Raw genomic sequence first — 24755 nt, forward strand, 5'->3', positions numbered from 1 at the left:
TTGTGCATTGCAGGCACGCATCCCCTTCCTGGAGCCGAGCGCGACACGTCCTCCGTGGCAGGGCTGGGGGATCCCACACAGGGGCCTGGCGGGGGGGGGACACTTGGATTCGGTTTTCCAGCGAGTCTGCCATGGAGCAGGGGAAGCAGCTCTGGCTGCTCGGCCGCTGACAGCGGGTGTTTGCAGGGAGGGGGCAGATGTTTGTTGGTAACAGCCGTGGGCAGAGGACGGGGGCACAGAAGCTGCTGGGCCAGGGAGCCATGTTTTTAGTGGCCTACATCTCTCTTCCCTGCGTATTTTCACCATGTGCCCAGGGCTGAGAGGAAAGAGCCCATCTGTACTCTCAGCAGTTCATCTAAACAAACACAGCAGAAGACACGAGGTCAGCCGTGGTGAGCAACCGTGTGCCAGGCTCACGGTTACGGGGGAGCTGCAGCCAGGAGACGCGGCCAACGGCACGGGAAGGTGCTGCGGAGCTGCTGCACGGCGGCTCTGGCCGAGCACCCTGGCCACCACCTCTGACCGGGGCTGCGGGAGACGAGGGATGGGGAAGTCGCTGGTGCAGGCAGGGGTGCAGGCAGGGGTGCCGGCCCACACGGCTCCCAGAGGCAGCAAATATTCTGAAAGCACACCGGCGTTTTTGAGAAAAGTTAAGCAGTTTTATTCAACAGGATGAGTCCACACTCAACCAGTGGCTTCATCTACATGGCATCATCAGCATACATGACAGAGGACCCACTCAGACACTCTAGCTGAACGGCATCTCACCATACGTTACAGAGACAACACCAGAGGAGGAGGACGACCGTTACAAAGGGCAGCCAGCCCGCGGTTTCCTACGGCTTCCCGGCGTAACCAAACCCGTCCCCGCCAGACCACGCAGCCCAGCCGCTCGGAAGCAGATCAGGCGCGGGACACCTACTGCCGCACCGTGAAAACCACAACACTGCTAGTGAAATAACACAGTCCAGGGTTTACAAAAATGACCTACCAGGGGTACTTCAGCCTCAGGACGAAAGTGCACTGTCATCACCGCCCCGGGGACCAACACACTTGCACGCGATGCTGAAGAGTCTGTACAGAGAAGAGATTGGCGCGGGTGCCACTGCTTTCAGGTCAGCACCATCGGAGGCGATGCCAAGCCCCGGGAGGGTGGGCGAGCGCCAAGCTGCCCCTCCCCGAGGCAGCCACAGCACCGCAGGACCGGACGGGATGGGGCAGGATGGGGCAGGTCCATGGGGACCCGGCGGGGTCTGCGGGAGCCGGAGGTCGGCCCTCGCTCTGCACGGCAGAGAAGCAGCTGCTCCGGGAAGACGCCTGCTCTTGGTCGCGCCAGTCCCTGCGGCGCCTCGGGGAGAGCGCTCCCACCGCCCGCCCGCCCCCGCGACTCGACCACCGGTTTTCACAGTGAAAGCTCTGCGAGCTCTCTGAAGCCTACAGTCTTCATGCCTCTGGAGAGGTATCGAGGGTCAGGGTAGAGTCACTCGTGAAACACGAGCAGGTTCCAGTTACGACACTCCTACAATGCACGTGTTTCAATTTTGTGCCAAGTTAGCTTACAGAAAAATACATTTCTTCCCTTAAATTTACAGTAGTTAAAACTACAATTTGAATACCGTATTAAAAAGGGGTAGTTTATTCTTCAACAAAATGTCTCTGTTTTCTTTTCTTTAAAAAAAAAAATAGAAAAAAGAAGAAAAAGGACTTTAAAAGCAATCACCCCCAGCACAACGCAACTGTACAAAGGAAACCATGATGGGTACAGCTCCTAGGACGTTAACTCCAAGCATTTGTTCTGGTGCTCAAAAAGGCACTTAAAGATAAAAAAAACCCAATTGCATTAAAAACTCACAACAAAACAAAGGAAAACAAAAGGCAATAATTTAATAGAAAGACACTGGAACTTGTACCGTATCTTCAAAAGTAAGAAGGGAGAAAAAAAACCCCACCCTAATAAACATGGTTTTGCTATCAAATCATCTTTGAAAGTATATAAAAAAAACCAGAAGACTGGCAAAGTGAATGTTCTCCAGGAACTAAATGGAAAAAAAATAATAATTACTGGCAACGAATAGACAGCTCTCGTGCCAAATGGGCTGCTTCCCTCCCCGAAAAGCACATTTGCTGGTTCATTACTAGACCAGACCGACAGACTGTTTGAACATCTGCTGCCCGTACCGACAGAGGCACTGACCTCAGGGTTAGCCTAAGTTAGGAAAGGGGGGGAAATTATGAAGAAAAATAAACATCAATATGAACTAATTGTGGTAATTACAAATGTCAACAATGTTAATAGACAAGTACGTAAACACCACTTCCCCTTACAGCATTATACGGAGGAACAATGACAGAATCACTACATACAGTACTTCTCCCCCACTGTACACTGAAAGGTTAGCTTTGCGGCTTTTTTATTTCTTTTTTTTATTATTATTATTGGGGTTTATTTTTACATTGAGCTACCTACTAAGTGCAAAGATTCGGTGAGTGGCATTGGCTTTCATCTAATCTTAGCCTATTTTTGTACAGTTTACATGTTAACAGTTATTTTCCAGCATTTAAGCAAGTACAGCGATATATACACAGACCGGCAGAGGCGGAGTGGGGTGCGGAAGGGACACATGCTCGTGCACCAGGCACGGGAACAAACCCCGGCGTGGAGGTACGCGCTGCCTCGCACACGCACGGGGACGAGCGGGCTGCGGCAGGAGAGGGGGTTCAGCCGCCCCAGCCGGCACCTCCGCTGCCTTCTGAAGTCAGGCTGCTCCTCCGGCCAGGGGCGAGCTGGGGGCCGCAGCGGTGCTGGAGGGAAGAGGAAGATGAAGGGGGGGAAACAAAAAAAACCCCAAAGCCCCAGGCAGGGGCTGGTGACCACTGGGCGAGGCAGGAGGGCTGGCTGGCTTCCCTGCCCAGGCACAGACAGAACAGCAGAAATCAGAGCGAGCGGGAAGAAAGGATGAACATTTAGGAGCCATTAGTGCGGCTTTTCTACGCAGCTGAGACTCACCATGGCCCGTTTCACGCTGGGGTTGTACGTGATCATGTGGAAGTGACCAAATTAAAGCACGGGTCACTGCATGGAAAACTGTACAAGAAAAAAAAAACTGCAGGAGAAGCACAGAGTGTCTTGAATTCAGCGATCACAGAAGAGACTTGATTATCAGACAAAGTACCATGCAATCCCCTGCTCTTTCTGCGTATTTTTTCTCTGGGTTAAATGTTCAGAGGAAAAACAAAACGTAGGTTCTTTTGCATAAACTCAAACTGTTGTATTATATAGTACAGTACAGAAAGTGCAAAATATCACCCCATCAGATGGGTTCCGCATCTGATATGGTCAAATATGGCTCATGCTTTTCATGCAAGAAGATGCAATCTGAATCAAGACCCTCATGTACTGCTGTGCAACTTCAAATAAAGGAACGCTGTTGTACCCAAGCCTCCTCGCCTGTTTAGTCCCATCTGTCGAGACACCATTAGGTGTTTTTTTGAAAAGAAAAAGAAAAAGAAATGTGTGGGAAAAGGGGAATGAAGCATCTCAAAACTGTGTAAGTTATTCTATTTATGCTTTACCACGGGTTTGTCACTAGTCCTTGTTCGTTCTGAAATCCAGGGAAATCAGTTGTGTGGACCTCGCGGTGCAGGCAGGGCAGCGCTGGTGCAGCAGCCACGTCCTCCTCGCTGCCAGAAGCCGACGGAGCTCGCCTTGCTGCCTGGCCCTGCTCCTCCAGGGCGTCACGGCGCACGCCAAGGCATCTCGGGATTCAGCTTGAAAAGACTCTCCGGCCGGCCTGACACACTGTCAGTGGTGAATCTCAGCTCTTCTCCATAGGGCAGCAGTGAACAAACCCCACCGGATCTACCCCACCCCCCTTATTTTGTAAATGCCTAGAGATGCAGAAAACAAATTCCAGGGTTGGCCTTGTATTGCTCGATGCACAGCTGCTACATACCTCCACGCACACACACGCACACAGATAGCCTGGAAAAAAACCCAAATCAACCCAACATCTCTAGAGAGGACATTTCAGAGCCAGTTTCTGAGGTAAATCTACTTTTTAAAAAAGTCATCGAATTCTGTACACTTTTTTTTTTTAATATATACTTCTAGATATAGTGTGTATTCTCCAGTGCCAACACGTAGACCCGCCGTCTCCTCCTGCCGTAGGACTGCAAGCTTGGGAAGTGTTTCTGCATGGATGGGGGTGTGTGTGCACACACACGTACATACACACACACACGTATGTACAATCAACCATCAGGCCTAGACTACGCATTTGTTCCCCTTTTGGAGAGTTTCCTCTTGAGCGCGGTTGTGCCTTCCCTTGGCCGAGCAAGGCTTTGCCAAGCTGCCGGCCCCACTCCCGCCGTCCAGGCGCTGGCTCTCCTGCCGCAGTCCCAGCCTACATGGTGCCCGATTTATCCGCCGAGCTGCTGGGGAAGAGCTTCTCAGTGGGGGTGACGGCGGGGCTGCCCACCCCCGAGCTGCTGCTGCTGCTGGAGCGGTGCTGCACCACCGGCCGCACCGGCCGCATCGGCGGGGGCCGCAGCTGAGCCCCGGCCAGCCGGGCTGACAGGGCCGGCTTGAAGGTGGTCATCATCTCCGTGGTGGAGCTGCTGCTGCGGCGCATGGCAGCGTCCGGGTCCCGGATCAGGATGGTGTGGAGGGGGCTGGCGGGCTCCGAGTTGGCAGCACCCATCGGGGGGTTCTTCATGGGCTCCAGTGTGTCCAGGACTACGTCGGGGGCCTGCTTGGCCGTGTTCTGCCTCTCCAGCTCCCGCAGCTCGTTCAGCGCCGTGCTCATGGTCTTCTCAATGTCCTGTGAACACCACCGACAAAGGGACGTCAGCACTGTGCCACAGCATCGCCCCGCTCTCCTGCACCCCACCTGCCCCCCACCCTGGCACGGGTTTGGGTGTTGGGGGGGTGTCTGATCTAAGATGGGGCCTCGAGGCAAAGCAAGAGCTTTAGGAGAAGATACAAAGCCCAAACTCTGGCCGCACAAAGGCACCCCGCACCTCCCAACTCAGCAGGAGTTTGGTTGCCAGCTCCAAAGGCAGCAAACCCTGAGTGCCATGGGCAATGGGGCGAACACCAGCCTGCCCACATCTCCAACGAGACAGGGCACCTCTGGACCCTCCCCCAGGCTGGTTCTTCCCAAAAGCAGCTGCCTGGAGGTACGGGACCTCTGCTGTCCCCTGCCTACAGGGCAATGGCACCTGTGGGGACAGAAACGCACAGGGACATATTCGGAGGGAGCAGCACGATGGCAGCTCGCCATAAATGACAGAGGCAGTGACCAGGGCTCTCCCTGCGCAGGGAGGCGGCCGAGGTGGGACCGGCCCCAGCCCCTCACTGTCCGCCCGCCCCGGGTCGCACGGCCTCCATGGGTCCGTCCAAGGAGAGCCTCCGGAAGGTGAACCCAGCTCAAACAGAAGTGGCCATTTAAAGGAAGTTAGCCAACCTGCTTACAACTGTAGTGCTCACTGTCTCGTTCAGAAATAGGGAGGCCCTAGTTTGGCGTCACTTAAATCCGCCTTAACTGAATTAAGGGCACTACCTCAGAAAGAGACTGTCTGAAAAGTGATTTGAGGGAACTGAACCAATCATTTCAAAAGTGGCTCTAGTTAACTCTCCTCACTGTCCTGGTGTATGATTTTATAATGCGTGCAAAATGCTCAGTGGGCCCCAGATAATGTTCAGAGGATCAGCAGAAGGGAAATAATTATCAAGTTAGCTCCAATTAATTCTGTTAAGCTGTTCAGATAATGAGTGAAAATATTCTCCCAGAGCTAAGCCTCAGGACTACCAAGTCCAACAGTCCGACGGACTTCAAGGTAAGTATTTATTTACATCAGCTGAGTGAGAATCTTTTCCAAGGTTTAAAAAACAACCCAAAAGCCAAGAAAACCGTGCATGTTGTGCTCCATCCTCAGCATCGACCTGTCCCTCCGGAGGCTCCTGGAGCCCAGGGCCCTGCACTGCCCCTGGGGAACGCGGCCCCGGGCACCGCTGCGGGGTGCCACGCTGCTGCCCATCAGCCGAGCCCGGGGACGTGGTGCGTGCTGCTGTCCCGGCCCAAGGCGGACGCGGTGCCCCGGCTCGAGATGTCGCTCAGGGCACACGCTGCGCTATGACTTCGTAAACTGATCACACCAAACACAAGCTCTTGATGGACAGAGAAGCTGGGTAGCGTGCTGCAGAGCAAGAGAACAAGGAGCGTGGCTGGTGGAAAAGCAAACAGGACAGTGAGAGTTCCTCCTTTCTGCAATCATCATTCATTATCCCCCTGCAAGCAGCTGATTCGACATACAACAGCCTGCCGAACCCTGCGGCACACGAGCTTCTGCCAGGCGGTGGGCAGCGGGCTCCCCAGCAGCTGCACCCCTCTGCAGGGGCATCACCAACCGTCCCATAGCTGCTGCTCCCACCAGAGGTGGCACGAAGCAAACTGCCTGGAAACTGCTGAAATAGGGGACGGTGAACAGCCCATCCATGGCGCTCCTGGCCCCCAGGCCCCAAAACAGCCCGACCTGCGGCCGTTCAGACAGATCTGCGGGGACTGTGCTTGAACTAGGTGGTCCCCAAGAGGCTGGAGAATTCCACAGCGTGCTCCACGAAGGGAGCGTTCTCCGAGATGTTAAGAGGTTTGGTATAACCTGACAGACACCTGGCTGGGGGCCTCCTGCCAGCAGTAGGGAGAGGAGACCTGCAGGCTATGCTGGACGCAACATGAATTTAACGAGCACTGTGGAACCAATGGCCTAGTGTGATGCTGACGATGTTGCATGGCTGCAGGTCCTAGCTACAACAGCCTGTAACAAACCTGAAGCACTTTTCTCCCAACACTGAGCATCAGTCAAATTCTGATTTGGCAAATCCAGTTTTCTCCTCCTAAGCTCCTTACAGAGCATCAGATAAAGATAACGCGCTTCCCTCCCTGCGGGAGCTAAGAGCTGCCAGCGCATTTCGGTGGTGGATCGAACGCTTCTGTCTACTGTTTCAGTGAAAGAAGGTTTATGGAAGGAGGCAGTAGCTTTTATTGGACCAACCAATACAGTTGGAAAAGCAGGGAAGCTGTTGGCTGCTCATTTTTATCTTTAAACTGTCGCAGCTACAACAGCACTGTAATTCTGAAGCGTGTGGCGATGGAAGGGGCTCTGCAGCGCTACCCCAGTGACTTTTATTTTAGCCTCTTGATCCCTGGGGACCGAGAGCCACTTCACAACCCTCTTACCTCAGCAAGCGCTTCTGCTTCTAGAGATTTCTGATCTCCGAGACTACTGTGTCTAGTCGATCCACAGGTCGATCTCAGCGGGTGGCCATCAGACAAGGCCTTTCTGTCTGGGAAATTGATGCTGCCTGCACTGCCGAATGTCGCCATTCTGCGCTTTTCAGGACTCTCAATCCTGCCCCTGTTAAGAGGTATTTTGTGGGGGCTGCTAGGGCAGGCCGCTGCTCGAGGAGGAGTGTCTATGCCAGGACCCATCCCTCGGGGTGGGCTGTGGGTGTCCCCCCCGCTTCGACGGCGAGGGATAGCTGCACCGTCAGACCTCAATCTCACTCTGCAAAGAATCCATCACAAGACTAGGTCACCGTCCGTCAGATCGAAAGCATCTGGTTGCATGCTGTAAGACAATTGCTCAGCTCTGCGAGTTCGGATCAAACCAAACTCGAGCCTTTCAGCTCCAGAAGACTAAGGCAAGAGGGAAGACAGACATTTTAGCCAGTGCCAAGAAAGGGACAGCATTGTACCTTCTTTACGTGTTAAGATCTACATTAGCAACGCATGTGAAAACCCCCTCCATGCTCACATTATTCTGCAGTGCTCACTGGAGCCTTCCCTTCTGTCTTGCCCTGCACCACACACTGACTCTCCCCACACGTGACACGACCACCTCTGTGCTCACAGGAAAATGAGAGTTTCCCTACCGGCCCATTACTCCTCCAAAGCCATAGTCCACAATGTGATCCGTCGGAGACTGGATGTCGTTCTTGGAGGAGGCTTTATCGTCCAGCAGCGGTCCGCTGCTTGCCTCGCTGTCCGCCTTCTGACTCAGGCTGTCAGAGAATGCATCATCCCTAGGAAAAGGAGACCCCGTCAGTAAGAGGGCTGTGCCCCAGCAGAGAGGCTAGGGCCCAGCCACAACGCGGGTCTGGACATCCCCACTCCAGCAGCTCCAGACATTGTTAACAGAAGGCTGGACCAAGGCCACCACTTCAGACAGTACCTGGGGCTTGGAAAAAGCGTCACCATATCCCCCTGCGCTGTACTTGCCATTTTAATGAATCCGGCCATGGTACTTGTATCAGAAATAGCATCTGCGAAGGACCCAGGACCTGCCTCCAGGCCAGGCGGGCACCGAACAATGCCAGGTCAGCAAACAGAGGGGACGAGGCCAATATTAAGCCTGGGTCACACCACTTTGAGGAGTCAATGATAGATGGGGTTTGGGCACCCTGAAGTACAGTATTTAGTGCTTGGCTTTATCAGCTTGAACAAGAAACCATCTGAGCCAATACATGGAGAGGCAGATGTGAACAGGTCCAGATTTCTCACCAAAGTCATTAAATCAGGGAAAATCTGGCCACCTATTTTAGGTGGCTAAAGATGAACCTCATGTAATGATGTGATTTTTAACATCCCGGATCAACACACACCACTTTACTCACATGTCCTGCACCACAATGTACTGGTGGGGTATGAGGCCATCCACACCATTATGTCTCCCTTCCCACCAGTCTTCTGATGCCCGATGGTACAGGAGGAGCGAGGCCCCTTTCTTAAAGGAGAGCTCTCGTGGAGATCGTCCAATGTAGTCAAACTTTGCTATGGCTTCAATCTGCTCCACTTCTGCAAAGGAGAGAAGCACAGACAGAGAAAAGCTTAGTTCAACAGTCACAAGGGCACAATAAACGCTAGAAAGAGACATCTCACCAGAACACAGTAATGCTGCTGCCCCAGCTTCCCCAGAGCATCTTACACCGAGTACGAACCATCTTACTTTCAGACTGATCAATTCTTTTTGTTCTTCCAGCCTTCCTGGAATCTCTCTCAGACTCACAAACTACCAGTAATTACAAAAAGCTACAAGCCAGATGGGGAGTAGTTGAAATTTCCCCGTGTGCATATGGCATCGGCACCTACACTCCCATTTTCTACCCATAAGTGATTTCTTCGGTTACAGAACCCCATTATCCTCCAGACTGGGATCTTGTTAAGCTGTGTCAGATACTGTGATCAAAGTCCCACTTCCCTTCCCTTCCTTTCCTTATCCTGGAGACAGTTTGGCCTGAATTATTGATGAGTAATGAACCCCCTTTGGGGATCCCCATAGAAACGATGCTAGCAGCCCTGGGCAGGCAGCTGCTTACATCACCCCCCCATATCTGCAGACCTTCCAGCACTCAATCTCCCCACTTCTCTGCTTTTTCTAATTTAAGCTCTACCAAACACCAGGGATTCACAAATTGGGAGCTCAGGGCCTGAAATTCAAGAGGGCTGAGGAAGGACTTCTCTTTGGGCGGTCGGGAGCACACCAGGAGCCTTTGAGCCCCTGGCCAAGGGCACGACAGCGCGAGCGGCTGGTGCACCCAAAGGGGAGCCTGGCTGACACTGAGGAGCGCATGGAGGAGCCCAGCTCTTCTGCAAGTCTGTTCCCAGCTGGGAGCACTGAATCCCAGAGGAAGCGCTGCAGCGATTGCAAGCCAGCAACAGCATTTCTCTCCACGCTGGCAGGAGCAAACTGCACTCCACCTCACCTCACTCCAAGACTGGGGTGAAAAAGCAGGCTGCCACCACTCAACCACCTCTGGCCACTGTTGGAGCCAGCCAGCAGTTAACGTACCTTGATTATTTGAAACACCCGATCATTTTAAACCCCACCTGGAGACGGGCAGACGAGCGATGACAAAGCTAAACAGGGCGAGTGCACCCAGTTCCTCTAGATCTGTCACGTTTTCATTAAAACATGGAAACTTGCTCTGCTCTGTCTGCCTCATCACTAACCGCAGGCTTGGCATCAGCAGACATCAGGATGTGACCCATTGCTCTGCTCGGGGACAAAATCCACACAGAGGAGGAGACTCCGGAGGAAGATGAGGGAGATGCTGAATCAGAGCCCTGCCCCCTTTCTCGCCTCATGTGGGACGGGACAGGTCACTTCAGCAGAACTGGTTTTCCCCAGCTTAAAATACACATCTGCACCAAAACGAGCGGCAGGGTGTTTGAGATCCTACCGCAGGGTCAACGGGGATTGCACTGGGGGAGGCTACCCAGAGGGTTTCACAGCCCTGATAAAATATCGAGTTTCCCAGCAGGGAGGGTGCACGGCGTGAGGGAGAGGGGAATAAGGAATATGTAAATTCACAAAATAAAGCTGCTCCTCTCCTCTACACTTGCACCACAGTTAATCACCCAGAAACTCCAATCACAGCTATTAATGTGACCACCCAAGCATAAAATTAGCTAAATGGCAGCTTGCTCTCCTTCATCTTCCAGTCCTGTCGGCTCCTGTTTGTAGCCGAAAGCAGGTCCTGAGCTGTCCGGCCCAGCTGTGCCCTTCCCCTCCTCCCCGTGGTGCCCACCAGCCAGGCGAGCTCTCCTCAGAAGGCAGTGGCGTTCTGTCAGGCAGGACGCATCCGAGGAAACAGCGGCCATCAGGAAAGCTGAGGCATTCAGCTGCCCAGTGCCCTTCCACACAGCATAGTCCTGCCATTAGGCGGGTTGTGGCAGGTTGCACGCTCACAGCCCCCCAGCAGTGCCAGTGGGGTCTCCCGCACCCGCCCCGGGCTGAGCTGCCGGTGCCTCCGGGCCGTGGGGAGCACAGCGCTTCCTCCTGCTTCGGTACTGCGCCCTGGAGTGAACGTGCTTCTTGCCCAGCTCTGCCAGCCCCGTTTCCACGCTCACCTTTGTGAGCCTCAGAGCCTCTACTGAGAGCGTGTACGTGAAACTGTGAGCTGGTTTGCAGAGAAGGGCAGGCAGACACACGCTCATGGAAAGCTGGACCTGAGCCTCCTCCAGAGGGTTATGAAACACTGATGACACACCCCATTGCACGGGATTCACACCCGGCTGCACCCGTCCGCACGGTCCTGGCTCACAACACGTCCTGCTTCGCCCTCCGAAGCCAGGCAGCTCCACGGGCCTGACACGAGCAAAAATGAGCAGGCGGGTACTTTGTCAACCAAGGAAACAGAACTAGCTGCGGGGAAAAGCAGGCTGCAGCTTGCTTGAACACAGAGGCATTTAGTTTCTGCCAAGGAGATGGCTGCTGGGCAGTGGATGATGCACAGCCTAATGAAATGAGCTGGAAGACCCCCTCACTGCAGAGGGCCCCCGATGTGGCCACCGACGGTCACTGCTTTCCCCCCAACGTATCCAAGGGCCCACAGCAAACAGAGCTGGTCCCCCCATGTCAGCCTCCCATCTCCCCTCCTGTTCTCGTGAGCCATTTCACAGAGCGCATCCTCACCGTCGCACGGCTGCACAGAAGCACAGATGACAAGGAGAAGGGAAAAAGAAAATCGCATGTGGGATTAATGGACTCTCACAGAAGAGCTCCAAAAAACCAACCCCTCTATCCTGCCATGGAGTCAGACCACTGCAAAGGTGCAGGCACATCCTATGATGAAAACCTATACACAGCATTCATTAATACGCATATTCATTGCTAAGCACAGAAAAACATCGTCCCCCACGAAAGTGCCAGACACTAGTCCAGCCCCATATCTGATGAGGAGTGAAGGGCACACTGCTTTCCTGCGTGCACGGCTCTTCTAACACAGACCCGATTTTCGTCTGCTCACGTCTGCGCTCACCGTCATCGCTGGTGTGTGGCTCCGTGCCGTTGTCATGGTCAACTTCATCGATGGTGCCTGGCTCGCTGTGCGGGCTGTCACTGAAATAAAATACACCACACTTTAAAAGAAAGAAAGAGATTCTGTTCCCAAGGCACTGAGCAAAAGTATGTTCTTGAGGGAAATTCTGGCCCCACTGACACTTGAAAGAGTTATGGTTTTAGTTTTTACAGAACTGAGATGGTAATTTTAAATCAAGTTCTCTGAACTTGCTTTGAGAAGAGCAGACACTCGCACCAATGATCTTCAGGCCCAGAACGTCACATTCTGGCGCTCGTGTATCTTACTCATATTTGGCAAAACAAATATAAACGGATACCAAGTTAAAACGTTCCACTCATTCACAATGAATTTTAGCATCAGTCAGGGTGGTGGCAGGTGATCAGTGTCAGGCAAGATTAGGTCTCAGAAATGTGTAAAACTTGCACACAAATCAGTTCAAGTCTGTTATAAATCCTGGTTTGTTAAAACTCAGATCTGAACGTCGGTTTAGAATTCCAGTATTCTCCAGACAAATGCGTAACATCACTTACTCTGCCAATGTCAGTGTTTGTTTACGGAGTTTTCCTATCCTGGGTATACCAAGTAGGGTGAATTGTGCACCAGAAAGATGCGATGTGATGCAATTGCACACGGCTGATCCCATCCATGGCTAACGCAAACTCATCTGTCTTCTAACACTGACCAAACAAAAGGAACTGGAAGGTTCAGGTTAACTTTGGCCTCATGGAGTTCATCCAACTAGCAAATTATGATGGAACTATGGGACTCTACTCAAAAATTCCAGCCCAGGAGGAGTTTGGTTAGAATTGATCTAAAATTCTGTTTCACTCTGAACACACTTCTGTGAATCTGCAGGTAAAATAATTTTCATAAATATCAACATTCATTCTGGAACAAAGTTTCTCCTGAAGTTGTTACTGAGGTGTATAATGCTGAGTCAGAGAGAAATGCTTGGTCTGGCAAGGCTAAAATCCGAAGCAAAACTGATGTATGTAAGTGGAGACTAATTGGTTAGGTGTGCAAAATCCTCCTCGTTTTATGAAGGCATTTATAACCAAGAACGACGCAGACAGCCAGGTACAGAGTAAGAGTCTTAACCAGCGTAAACCAGCACAAGCATATCAAATACATATCACTTGCACACCTACTTCATAACGTTTAACAGGAATAAATGTAAAAAGGCATGCCCCTTCTGCACAGGCGCAAATTCACCCCAGCACTGTGCTCAGCCTAGGCCCGGCTGCCCCGAACATTAAGCCTGAACCTCCCCCAAGCTCTCCTCACACCCTCCCTCTCGGGGATCTGCTCCCCACAGCCCTTCTCCTACACTCGTGGGAGCTGGAGTCAATTCTCTGTCTACCAGGAATCAAGCCAAAGCTCTGCATTTTGTCACAGGTTCAACTCTTCAGAGTGCCAGAGGACAACCCTAACGAGGGGATCTGGCTTGAAGTTCTGCAAACAATGAAGTCCTGTCCCTGCTCCTTACCAGTACTCTTCCCCTCCAGTCATGCACTTCTCGTAGACAGGTCCTTCCAGCTCTCTGTGGCTGGGGAAGATGCCCTCGTGGTTAATGATGATGGTTTTGATGACCTCATTGACATGGGCTTGGCAGGACACCGGATCCTGCCCATCTGGAATGTGCATCAGAGTGGGCCCGAAGCAGATGGCCAGGTTGTAGGGATCCATCATGTTCTCATCGCTGTACTGCGACAAGCTGCAAGCACAAGTGTTAGGGAGATGCGGTGTCGACTTTCCCCGTTTGCTCACAACAGTCTCCCACAACAAACCCCCGTCGCCCAAAAAAGCAGCGATGTGAGCTGTACACCTTCCCTGAACACACAGCCATGGCTAGGCAAGGCTGAGGAAGGAGCAAAACACAATTCTCCATGGCAATATCAAAAAGGACTCATGCCACAGAGACAGGGAAACCCTGGAAAAAAGGAGGTCAAGGAGAAACTCAGTGAAAGAATTAAAAAAAAAAAAGACTCACTGATTAAGGAAAGCAAAAAGGTATCTCATGACGACGATGACAGCCCGAGGCAGAGTGACGATGATTTGCTGGATCTGGTGCACTCTCTCGGTGGGGTTCTCAATTTCTGGAACACATGGATAGAAAGCAGATCTTTAAACCTTCTCAGGACCAGACAACACGGCACCAGAGGGACTTGTTCTAGATCTAGCAGTCTGCTAAGCAAGGAAAACAACAGCCCGTTTCCAGATTTGATCAACTGGTTTGGCTCTAAGGTGCAAGCAGAGAATTGGGCACAGTGCTCTTCCACGGGTGAATGCATACATATGTTCAGATACAGTGTAAACAGCAAATAAAGACATTTCCATGGTTTTATTTTTAAAATAACTGTTTATGCATTATTTAGTTCATTCCTCAACAACTACTCTATTTCTCAAAAGCTTTAGTCAATCTGGCACTGGAAAATGGAGCACTGCTTGGTTTTCTAGTGCAGATTTTTAAATGAGGTTTTTATTCACGTTACTCTTACAGGTTAACCATCAGGTCCTCCTCAGCCCTTCTGCTCCAGTCTCCCACTGGTGCTAATGGGAATTTAGTCTGAACCGGTCCTGAGTCAGCACTTTAAGATTCACTTCTCTCCATGGCAGCACAAAAAACACCCACAGCTGCCACCAGAAACTAGCTCCGTTGTGCGGGAAGGAGGGTGACAGAGCCATCCTGCCTTCCGTGCCAGCTCACCCACCCTGGGGACCCCGCGCTGCCCCCCGCCCTCCTGCAGCAAGAGGGGGCTGAAGCCCCTGCGGAGCAGCCGCCTCACCCGCAGAGCTGCAGAAGCCCCGAGACAGGGGGGCACCAACCCGCTCCAGCACCGACCCGAGCCGGGGGGCTCAGCGCTGCTCCTGCAGCAGCTGTGCCACGTCCCGCCCCCAAGGCTTCTGGGTTTTTAAGCTAGTATCTGCTCAATGCATTATGGAGATAGTTAATCCTGTGGCTTTTATTTTACAGAAAGCAGACAAAGAGCACCAAAGCTTTCCTGAGAGCAGTCAGCCTCAGATGCATGGAAGAGATGCTTACTTTACTATGCTGGCTCAAACTCTGACACTTGCTAATCATAATAAAATCCACTGACGACATGTAGCTGGGCTGCCATTTGTTCAAAATTCTGAGCAAAATTTGGCTTCAGTATAAAGATGGAAATCTTTATAATATTTCATTTTGGAAATTTTTCCTTTTGAGGAATGTATTTATCCCCTGTTACTGCTTCCTCAGTTTGGTTTTACGTACTTAAGAGGATGTTTTAAAAAAACACCAAATAAATAAAAACTAGATAAAACCCTACAACAACAGATATCTGTTCTAAAACCCAGAGGAACCAGTTGTCTTGCAACACTTGCCTTTTTCACTTAGCAAAATGTTTCAACTGGCTGTAATTCAGATGAATTCATGGACTAATCATCAATCACTTGACAATACAGGCACACCCCTGAATGAACCCTTGCAAACAAAGTGCCTTTTCTATCCATCTATTTCTCATGCGCATTTGAGAACTCCCTGTCCCCCATGAGCAAAAGGCAAAGCCAGCCGTCCATCTGCCCCCAGCAAGCCTGGCCTCCCCGTCACATCGGCAGGGAACGATGCGGCTCTGCAGCTTCCAGGGGCACGAGGAGGCCCTGTGACGTGCGCTGCAGCACCTGCCGCAAAAAACTGGCTCAGAATACCTCACCAGGAGCCAAGGGAAATGAAGGTGGCTTTGTGAGGCACTGCAGTGGAGAGCCCAAACTGCTCAGCTGCGTTTAACCTTTCCGCCGTAATTGCAAAATGAGACAGAGCATCCTGCAGCAAGGGTGGCATTTTACTGAGTGGCGGTTCTCAAAGGAAGGTTTCTTCAATCTGTTTAGGTTAGGACACCTATTACACAGCTTATATTTATGTGGCAGAAAGTCAGATGCATTTAAGGTCAGATTTTTAATGGGAACAAGGCACTTTAATTCATTTAAAATCTATCCTTAATTGAAAGGTAGCAACAGCAGCAGGAAAGGGAAGGAAAGATGAGGTAAAGGAAGATTCTTGCTAAAATGAGAAAAAAAAGAGAGAAGAGAGTACTAGAAAATTAACAGATTATGTTTGCCACAAAAAGCTTCCAAAAGCTTAATAAATTGTGCAAATTGGCATTAATTAGAGATGGGCACAAAGCACAAGCCTATCTGCAAGCACACAGCACATCCCCTGGCACCCAAGGGACGCGTCCCCTTCCCTGTGGGCTGCGCCCACCCGCGCTGCCTGCTCTGCCTGCTGCCAGCCCCCCGGGGACGGCAGCCGGAGCGAGCACTGCCAGCCAGGCTGAAAATCCCTGTCAAGGGCACGAAACTGGTGCGGAAACAGCTTCCTTTGTCTGCTGTGTTACAGGTGCACTGCACTGTTTTACGCATCAGAACTGAAAGGCAGCAGTGAATTTCCTAAAGCAACTATAGAAAACAACCATTCTTGAAAAATAAATCCACATTCTTCTCCTTCTGGAACGAGCCCATCCCTGCGTCATTCCCCTCTAGATATCATCTGTCTGTCTGGACACCACTAAATCTCTAGCAGTTATGCACATTAAGATTAAGGAGCAGGGAAGGAGCCCTGAGCAGTGAAAGCCAAATGAAGAACTTTAGCACACGTTCACCAGTCTCCCCCCCCAAAGCTACACACGTACCGAGACACTGGAACCCCCAAAGAACCCCGACGCCTCTCCTGTAAAACAAAGTCATCCCGCAGCCAAAGTGCACAACACACTCCTCCATCATCTCTGAAACATTGAATTCATTCTGCCTTCTTCCTTTCCCCCAAGGGAGTAATCTCCACGACTTGCCAACAACTAAATGTCATCGCTACAAGGTACTGAGAGAAATAAACCCCAGCTGGGGTATCAGTTTTTTCAGTTGCAGAGGAACAAATGGAGCTGGGAGGAGAATTCAGGACAGAACAAGAAGCAACCAGGCTCTCCCTGACATCAATCCCAGACCTTCGTGATTAAAAACCCTCAGCCTCTACCTCTGTTCACATCCCAAAGCACTTTCTGGTTTTCTTTGGGACGGGAAATGCACACAGCAAACATTGGAGAACAGCTGATCGAGCGAGGCTGAAACCAAGTCTGCAGACTCAAGGGTCGGAGAAGCTTTCCAAGCAGCGAAGAGTTATTGGCCTTCACTACACTTAGCAGAAGGCACTGAGCTAAAGCAGCAAAACCCCTCTGGGTCCCAGGAGCCATGGCTGCGTGGCACTGATAGGCAGGTACGGGAACCGTCGTTATCCACAGAGATCTGTGCGGGCAAGACAGCGGCCGACCCTGTTCACGCAACTAATGACCCTCATGTGACCAGCAAATGTCTCTACGGGCTTGCTGCATGTGCAGCCTGCTGGCCTGAGCTTGGAGATGACTCTGGTGATCCTCATGATGCTAGGAAGAATTTAAAAGAGCCAAAAGGGGCATAGCAAGATGCTTTAGCTCTCCCTCGCCTCCAGTGTTGCCAATGTGCACTCTTAGTGTCTTTTCTTAACAACTTCCATTACAGACCTATGGCCCTTCTTACAGCATAAGCTGCTATTTGCAAAACTTGGGTGTACTTGCCCCCTATTTATTGCTTCTCCTGTCCCACCCTATTCTCTGAGAAGAGCTGTCACATATACTTACTTATAGTAGATATCAAATCTTGAAACCTTTCCTTAGGAAAGAGGGGGTTTTCCAGTCCTCGGAAATACAGCTTCAAGACTCCAGCCACTGAATTAATGTCACGTTCATTTTGATCATCAGCCAGGGGATCTTCACCTGCCCAGAGAAGAGTTATTATTTCCAGCATTACTGTCAAGTTGGACTAACACAGCAAGTGTGTTTTCCTGACTCAGCGGAACACCAAAATTTCCCACAGTTCAGAAAACCCTCCTGTGTGCGCAATGGTAATGCTATGCACTTTGCCAACAAGAGGAGAGTTTAATAAGGTTCCGTTACACAGCATCATGCTGAGCCCTTTTCCTTGCGAAGCTGCCCAAGGATCGATGCCACCAAGGTGGTGGCCATTACCCCTGTTTAGACCGTCCCTTTCACAGCTTTGCCTTCACTCGGTGACAGCAGGATTGCTCTGCCCCGTCTTGCCAGCCTTACATCTTCTATGTGGTTTTCTCAACAGACTCACTGGCAGCTCCATGACCAGCACTGCCAGCAGGTAACACGGCAATGCTGACAAACTGCTGCAGGAAGGAGGAAAATGGATCCCCAACAAACTATTGTATGGCGCTCACCTGAGGCTTTCACGCTCTTAATTAATGACAGTGGAAGAGATCTCTGCACCCACCCCTACTTCTCATACTCTTTCCCTAAGCGACTCTCCGCTGTTGCTGGAGATACAACACTGAGATTCCTAGAAGGGGATAAAGGCTCCTCGTGTCTCGAGCAGAAAGGCCTTTAGCACAGGCTTTACACCAAGTCCAACGCACCCAGCACACACAAGCTCCCACCAAGGGCCTCTGCTCAGACACGGCGTCCCAGCTGTAGCTGCACACCCTGCAACTCACCTCTCTCAAACGAGTTCTTGATGTCGTTGACTTCCACCTGGGAGCCGGGGACTCTGAAAATGCCCTGCTGCTGGAGGCCTGGAAGAGAATGACGTTTTGGAAAAGATTTCTGTTACGCAGTACTTTCTGGTAAAGAACAGCAGAAACTAGGAGTGGATGCACCCGGGAAGGCGCAGAGCCAGAAGGGGACAGCCTGCTACCATGTGTTTCTGCTCACAGTCTCCAATCAAGGCCCCCCAGACCAAAGCGCTGAAAGGGCTCCCGTTGGCCTGGGGCCTGAACGCACGTTTCACCTGAATAAGTGCTAACGAGACCTGAATACGTGCCAGTTGTCCAGTGCTACATCACAGTCAGTGCCATGTAATTATAACCTGAGCCCACGTAGCAAGGGCTGCGGGCATCTCTATTACACTTCACTGCTAACTACAAGTACTTAATTTCCTTTGCAGAAAGTTTCTGTTGACATTACTAAATCAACTTACCGTACAAATTGATGTAACGAATGCAGCTTTCTACTACAAGTGGAATAGCCTGTCCTGAATCCTTCATGAAAGGAAAAGAATAAATAAAAAATTACCGGTTTATCAATAACAAAGCATGGCAAATGCATTAATGATTGCAAAAATAGATTGGAAAATCAGTGCGATTTAGTTTAGTAAGAGGACAGGGAAGAAAAGGAAGCGTTACGTCAAGCCATCAAAAAGTGCTGAGTATACTATGTGCACAAAAATGATGCACTAAAAAAGCTTTCACCAAGGTGTGTGAAAGACTGGTGCTCACTATCTGGTTGAGACAGGGACTGATGCAACAGGATCAAAGCTATTCCATTTCAAAGGTGTAATGCTGAGCCGAAATAGAACTTGTGCTACACCTGTCTGATGAAATAAGCTTCCAGTAACAGAGCTTACAACAACATTTCCACCTAGAGAAAGAGCCGTTGTCAACAGATGCTAAAAAAAACCCCAAAACACCACAGTGTATGAAATTAACTGCCTGTATCTGAACCTGCAATGAGCTTTGGCTTTTGTTTCAAAGCTGCTTCTCTCCAGGCCCCCTGCTGAAGGAGCTCAAGGGGGAATGTGAGCCGTGCCTGACTGCCTAAGTGGGCATTTATTTTCCTTAGGGTCTTTGGTTGATTTTTCCAGCAGAGTACAGTTGCATCTCTCTGGTTAATTTACTCCGTCTCGTAGACGGGCCTCCAGTAAATACCTGGTTTCTCGTTCGCGCATTCCTCCTTCCTCTGAGAACACAAAAAAGCAGCAGAGCAGGGAAAAAAGAAAAGATTAAGCAAGGGTAAGTTCAGTTAGAGGTAAGCATCTCTTTCGGAGGCCATGAACGCTCAAATGCAATGGCAGCTTAGCAAGGTCCAACCCAGGCCTTCAGGCTGTCCACCCTTCCTCCCAAACCCCGTCTGGCACGCTGCACCCGAGCCTCGGCGACCTGCAGGAACAGCCTCTCGGATTTCTTCCCTCTCTGAACCTCGCAGGAGCCCGAGGCCAACGCCAGCCCCTGCCCGGGCGCAGGCAAAGCTCCGGGCAGAGCCGCGGAGGCACCAGGTAGCTGCCACAGCCCCGCGCCCTGCCGGACCCTGCGTCTCCCAGGGCAGCACGTGGCCCCGAGCACCGCTCCAGCAGCACAGCACCATGCCCCGGGAGTCTCTGCAGGCACAGGACAGCCCTCCGCTCAGACAGGTTTCCGCTGCAGATAATTCCTCCTCCACAGTGCTGAACACGCTGGGCTTTAATGAGCATTACTTTTTTAAAAATCAGTTTAAGTAAGGAATAATTACAAGTATTAAAGGGATTACCAACTTTGTCAGTCAGGCCTGTACATTACTTGTGACAGCACACTGTTTATAAACACTGCCCTTAGGCTTACGGTTGCACTAGAAGAGCCTAAGAGAATAAATGGGAGCTGGACAATGCCTATTAGTTTACCTAATCCAACAGTTAGTCATTACTGCTTCCTACAGTATTTTCACTAAAGCTTTCTTCAGTGCAGGATTAAACACTCTGAGCAACCAGAGCAGCATCGCTTCCTTTGGAAATCCTTCCAGCAGCCAGGCAATAGCAAAGTGCTGGATTTCAGAGGATCAGCAGCTAGATAGCTGGAGATATCCTTTGGGACAAATCCCACATCCACATCTCTTCACTTTTCTCAAGTCTCTCCTTCTGGGTAATTTCCTGGGATAAGTAGGGCCAAACGCCCCCTTCGATGGGGACCGCACCGGTATTAACTGAGTTCATCTGAGGTCACCCCAGCGTAAGTGAAGAAAATACTTTGGCCCACATTTATGAAGGCCACACGCTACCACTGATGGTTTGGAGGAAACCACTCAGCAGCCCATTAGGAATCGCTTTGCTCCAACGCTGGAAGCGAAGCCCACGGTCCTGGCCAGGCACTGGCGTGGATTGCAGTCAGCGTGCAAGCTGCAGCGCCTCCTCTCCTGGAGCGTTCGGAGGTGACAGCCCCCCGTGGGAGAGGCTCACGGCTCCACACCAACACGGCTCTCGCCCATCCTCCCTGCAGGTTAACGCTCCTCTGTGGGCTGTGGGAAGGGGCCTCCAGACTCCCAGCAAGTGCCAAGCTGCACGAGATGGCATTGGCCACCTATCACAGCTGGCACTGAGATGAGCCAGCCGGGCTGGCTATCATTAATACATTTTGTTCAAGGATGAAGATAGCACGTCTACCCTCCCATGCAGCCACCCGTATGCACGGTATTTCAATTCAAGGCTGCCAGTCCTTACAGCTGGGAGACACTTTCTGGAGCTTATGAGTCATTTTATCTTCCTCAGCCACAGGGGAAGACGACCACCAAAAATGTGTGGAAAAAGGGAAGGTGGGGGATCTGTTGATCCTTTGAGGGTGTTGGGCTGCGTTGCCCTTGCTGTCTCATCTCCCTTCCCAGGATGGGTGGAAGTGGCGCTGGACGACAGCAACCCTCAGCCAAGAGCATCTCGTGCCACACAGCCGGCCAGCACGGCCAACGGCCACCAGTCGTGAGGGTCCTCACTGCCACCCTCGCCCCGGGGCACGCAGGCGGTGATGGGGCGGGTAACGCAAGGAATGCATGAGGGGTGAGGACAGCTATGGAGAGAAATCGTCACTGAGGCAAAGTGCGTGCTGGCCACGTCAACTGGGTGCAGGGCGGATGGAGAGACCCCGCGCAGGAAGGAAAGCAGGCAGCAGTTAGGACAGGAAAGCCACCATTACATTCACAGCGTTCATAAACTCTTACTGTCAGCCAGCGAGTACCTTAATGAACGTTTCCATATTGCCGTTAAAGAGTTTATGATTATAGACTGAGAGAGGCCTAGGTCTCCTCATTTTCTGTGGCTTAGGGGGAAGACATGGGGGCCTGGGAGAAAATGGAACAAAATAAATCAACAAAACACCAACATAAATGCAATGACAGGGTGAGATCTCAAAGGTTATGACCAAGAATAAAAATGTAAACGAAACAGAAAAATCTCTCTGTGAGGACTCAACACATGGCTCTACGCACTCTGCAGCCGCTCACGCTTCAGCATCCCCCCCGCTGCATATCCCCCCCCCCCCCCCGTGGGCACCCCACACATCCACATTGTGCACAGCACCCACGGCTCCTGGGACGTGCTGTCTGCTTACTCCAAAGCCCTTTCCAGCAGACTGGGGCGGACCACCCTAGCACTAACTTGGCTAACTCATTGTGGAGCCGTGTGGCAATGGCCTCGCCCTGCAGATGCTGAAGGCTGGGCTGAGTCCGCGTGCAGCGGGCAGGAGCCCGGACGGGCAGCAGAGCTAACCTGTAGGCAGCCCGGAGCAAATTCAGAGCGGTTTGCTATATGCTGCACACATAATTTCAAGTCAAGGTCAAGAATGCAGCCTCTATTTAAATAATAAATTCAAATTAATGTGGATAATAGAAACATTTAGCAGCAATAAGCCAACTTACTCATTACTTTCCATCCCCATAATCTTGCAGTATTTCCCTATCAGCCAGGCTCTAACCTCCGCTGCAGCTGCGTACAGCAATCTAACAAGCTGTTGCTACAGGCTTCCTGAAGAGTCCTCGTTTCTACTGTAAAAACCAGCTGACTCCAGAACTCAGACGGTGACAGAGCAGTAACTACACCAACCACCCTGGCTTGAATGTGGCAATGCTCTTCACGCAGAACTTGCTGCATTCGTGCCAGAGAGTAATAAAGCTCCTAAACACAGCCAGTCACAACTGGCTTTGGTACCCACAACCTGCAGATACAATTCTCCCTCTCTGAGATGCCAAGTATCAGAATTGCTGCTCAGTGTTTGTGCTAGTACCAGGGATGACATTTTAGAAGTAAAACAAAGGAGTTGCTGCTCAGCAAGACTTTTAATACCTGCCTCCTACCTCCACCAGCTCAGCACTCCATTGGCCTGAAAAAGCACCAAGAGCAGCTGAAGAGCTCAACTGATTCCTTGATATAGCCCAAATCAACCACAGCTACCCCTGGGGCATTCCGGTGTGTTCCTACATGGACCTCATTCTGCTCAGAGGGCCAGGAAGAGGAAAGCAGGAACACCTTCACCTCTCTGTAGCTAACTTCTGCTGGGAGACACTTACAGGGACATGACTGGTCTTTAACCTTTCTGACAGGCATTCCCAAGATTCAAACCACCACACAAAAAAGGTGAGCCCAGTCAACACACAGGAGCAAACCCACAAGCACCTCTTCAAGAACAGAAAAGGTGGGCACATGCATTTGGAAGTGGCGTGACCCTACCCCTACTAGCTAGTGACCGAGGGTCCTCATCGGTCACGGGGAACAGACCTGGAAGACCCTGTTGACTTCAGCAAGGGTAACGACACCCGTTACTTCTGGAAATGAGGCCATGGAAGTGTGTGACTTATTTAGTGCAGTGATCAGGACTTTGGAGGGCTGCTTTCGTTAGTGCTATTCACATTTTGATTTCTTCTGATAAGGAAGGACATTAAGACCCAAGTGCCTAGATCTAGAAAAGGGAGAAAAATAGCATAAAATCTCTAACCGATTTCTGATCTGTCCTCTACCCCTAGGCTATATGTCTGTAGAGGAGAGATCGAGACTGTAAACAAAAATGAGTGCTAGGAACCTTCATGCAAAAGTTCTCACAGAGTTGAATGGACACGTACAATTTACACAGAGCTATGATGCAAAGGTGACAGTTGTGATCCACTGGTTCCTTAACCAGATGCCTTTAATTAAGCAATTTGACTCTACCCTCCTACAGCTTCTAACCACTCCTTCAACCAGTAACCGAGGAGCAGAAATGACTGCTGGCCCGTCGAGCACCTGCCTGACCCTCCGCTGAGCAGCCTGTGCTGCGGGCTAGAGACCCAGTGCTGTTTGCTGCCGCGTAATCTGCTCTCCTGGGGCCGGGCCCTGGCAGCCTGGCCTGTGCAGGATCCGCTGGGACGGTTGCTCTGCCTGTGTTTTCTGCCCTGCCTCACACAAGGAGGAGATTGTCTTTTGTTTGTTTTCCTTTGGGAAGTAAAAGGCACTGCTGAAACAAAAGCAAACAGAAGCAGCAGGGAGCTGTGCCATCATCCCTCACGAGGAGGTTGTTCTTCATTCCTTTGATGGTTGGCCTGCGCCACCACCATCCCAGGGCACCCACCCCGATAAACAAAGCGCTCAAGTGCAAATTCTCCCCGATTTCCCCTAGCCCTTTGGGTGGGCTTTCCCAGCCAGCTGAGCAGACAGCCCTGCCCGGCAGGCGCAGAGGGCCACAGCTCACCTGGCCGCCTGCGGCTCACCTGGCTGCCCGCACCCCCCCCAGCCGGGTGCTTGCAAACACACCCGGGCACCCAGGGTGTCGGGGTGCCGAGGCGCAGCTCTCCCGGGACCCGCAGGGACAGGCAGCGATTGCAGCGGGGGAGCGGCTGCCAGGACAGCCGATCTGAAGGGCAGCTGGGAGCACGGTCAGAGGCAGCTCCTGGAGCCACATCAGCGCAGCGACAGGCTGTGCAGCCCCCGCGCCCCGGCCTGTGTGAGGGAAGGCCCCTCTGTCCGGATGGCACCTCGCTGCCCTGCGCTGTGGCCCCAGCGGGTGCCCAGGCCTGATGCCACTCAGCCTGGCGCCGGCAGCACGGTTCCCTCCTGCCAGAAGGCGAGGCCAGGCAGCCTGCGCCCCGCTGCCCTCTGCTAAGGCGGCCTCTTCCCTGCCTGGAAAGGCAGCCCAGGCTTCGCCATCTGCTCCGGCATTTCTGACATGGGGCGGAGGGATTTGCTGCTATTGCACATTTTAGTAAACACAGAGACAGGGTTGCAAAAAGATAACACAGAGCATTGCACCTCTTCTGGGGAGGAGTTTGGAGGCTCTGCTGGCCCGCAGCTTACTGCTAGAAGACCAGCACACTTGTAGCAA

General features: G+C 51.7%; 1 protein-coding gene across 3 annotated transcripts in view; it reads right to left on the minus strand.

The window, feature by feature from the left end:
- Positions 1-637: 637 nt before the first annotated feature.
- SRGAP3 (SLIT-ROBO Rho GTPase activating protein 3) overlaps positions 638-24755 on the minus strand; it is a 123556-nt gene continuing 99438 nt past the window's right edge. The window contains exons 12-22 of one of the 3 annotated variants that reach the window (XM_075762506.1): positions 19596-19626; positions 18869-18929; positions 18387-18464; positions 17509-17643; positions 13854-13959; positions 13350-13577; positions 11822-11901; positions 8675-8855; positions 7934-8083; positions 7239-7566; positions 638-4820 (exon numbers count right to left, since the gene is read on the minus strand). In XM_075762506.1, the coding sequence (XP_075618621.1) occupies positions 4404-4820; positions 7239-7566; positions 7934-8083; positions 8675-8855; positions 11822-11901; positions 13350-13577; positions 13854-13959; positions 17509-17643; positions 18387-18464; positions 18869-18929; positions 19596-19626 (1795 nt within the window). In that variant the 3' untranslated portion in view covers positions 638-4403. Of the gene's footprint in view, positions 4821-7238; positions 7567-7933; positions 8084-8674; positions 8856-11821; positions 11902-13349; positions 13578-13853; positions 13960-17508; positions 17644-18386; positions 18465-18868; positions 18930-19595; positions 19627-21644; positions 21748-24755 lie in introns of all 3 variants that reach the window. The other 2 variants (XM_075762505.1, XM_075762507.1) reach the window with 2 other exon arrangements.

The sequence above is a fragment of the Balearica regulorum genome, chromosome 10 (genome assembly GCF_011004875.1).
Source record: "Balearica regulorum gibbericeps isolate bBalReg1 chromosome 10, bBalReg1.pri, whole genome shotgun sequence".
NCBI classification, from domain to species: Eukaryota; Metazoa; Chordata; class Aves; order Gruiformes; family Gruidae; genus Balearica; species Balearica regulorum.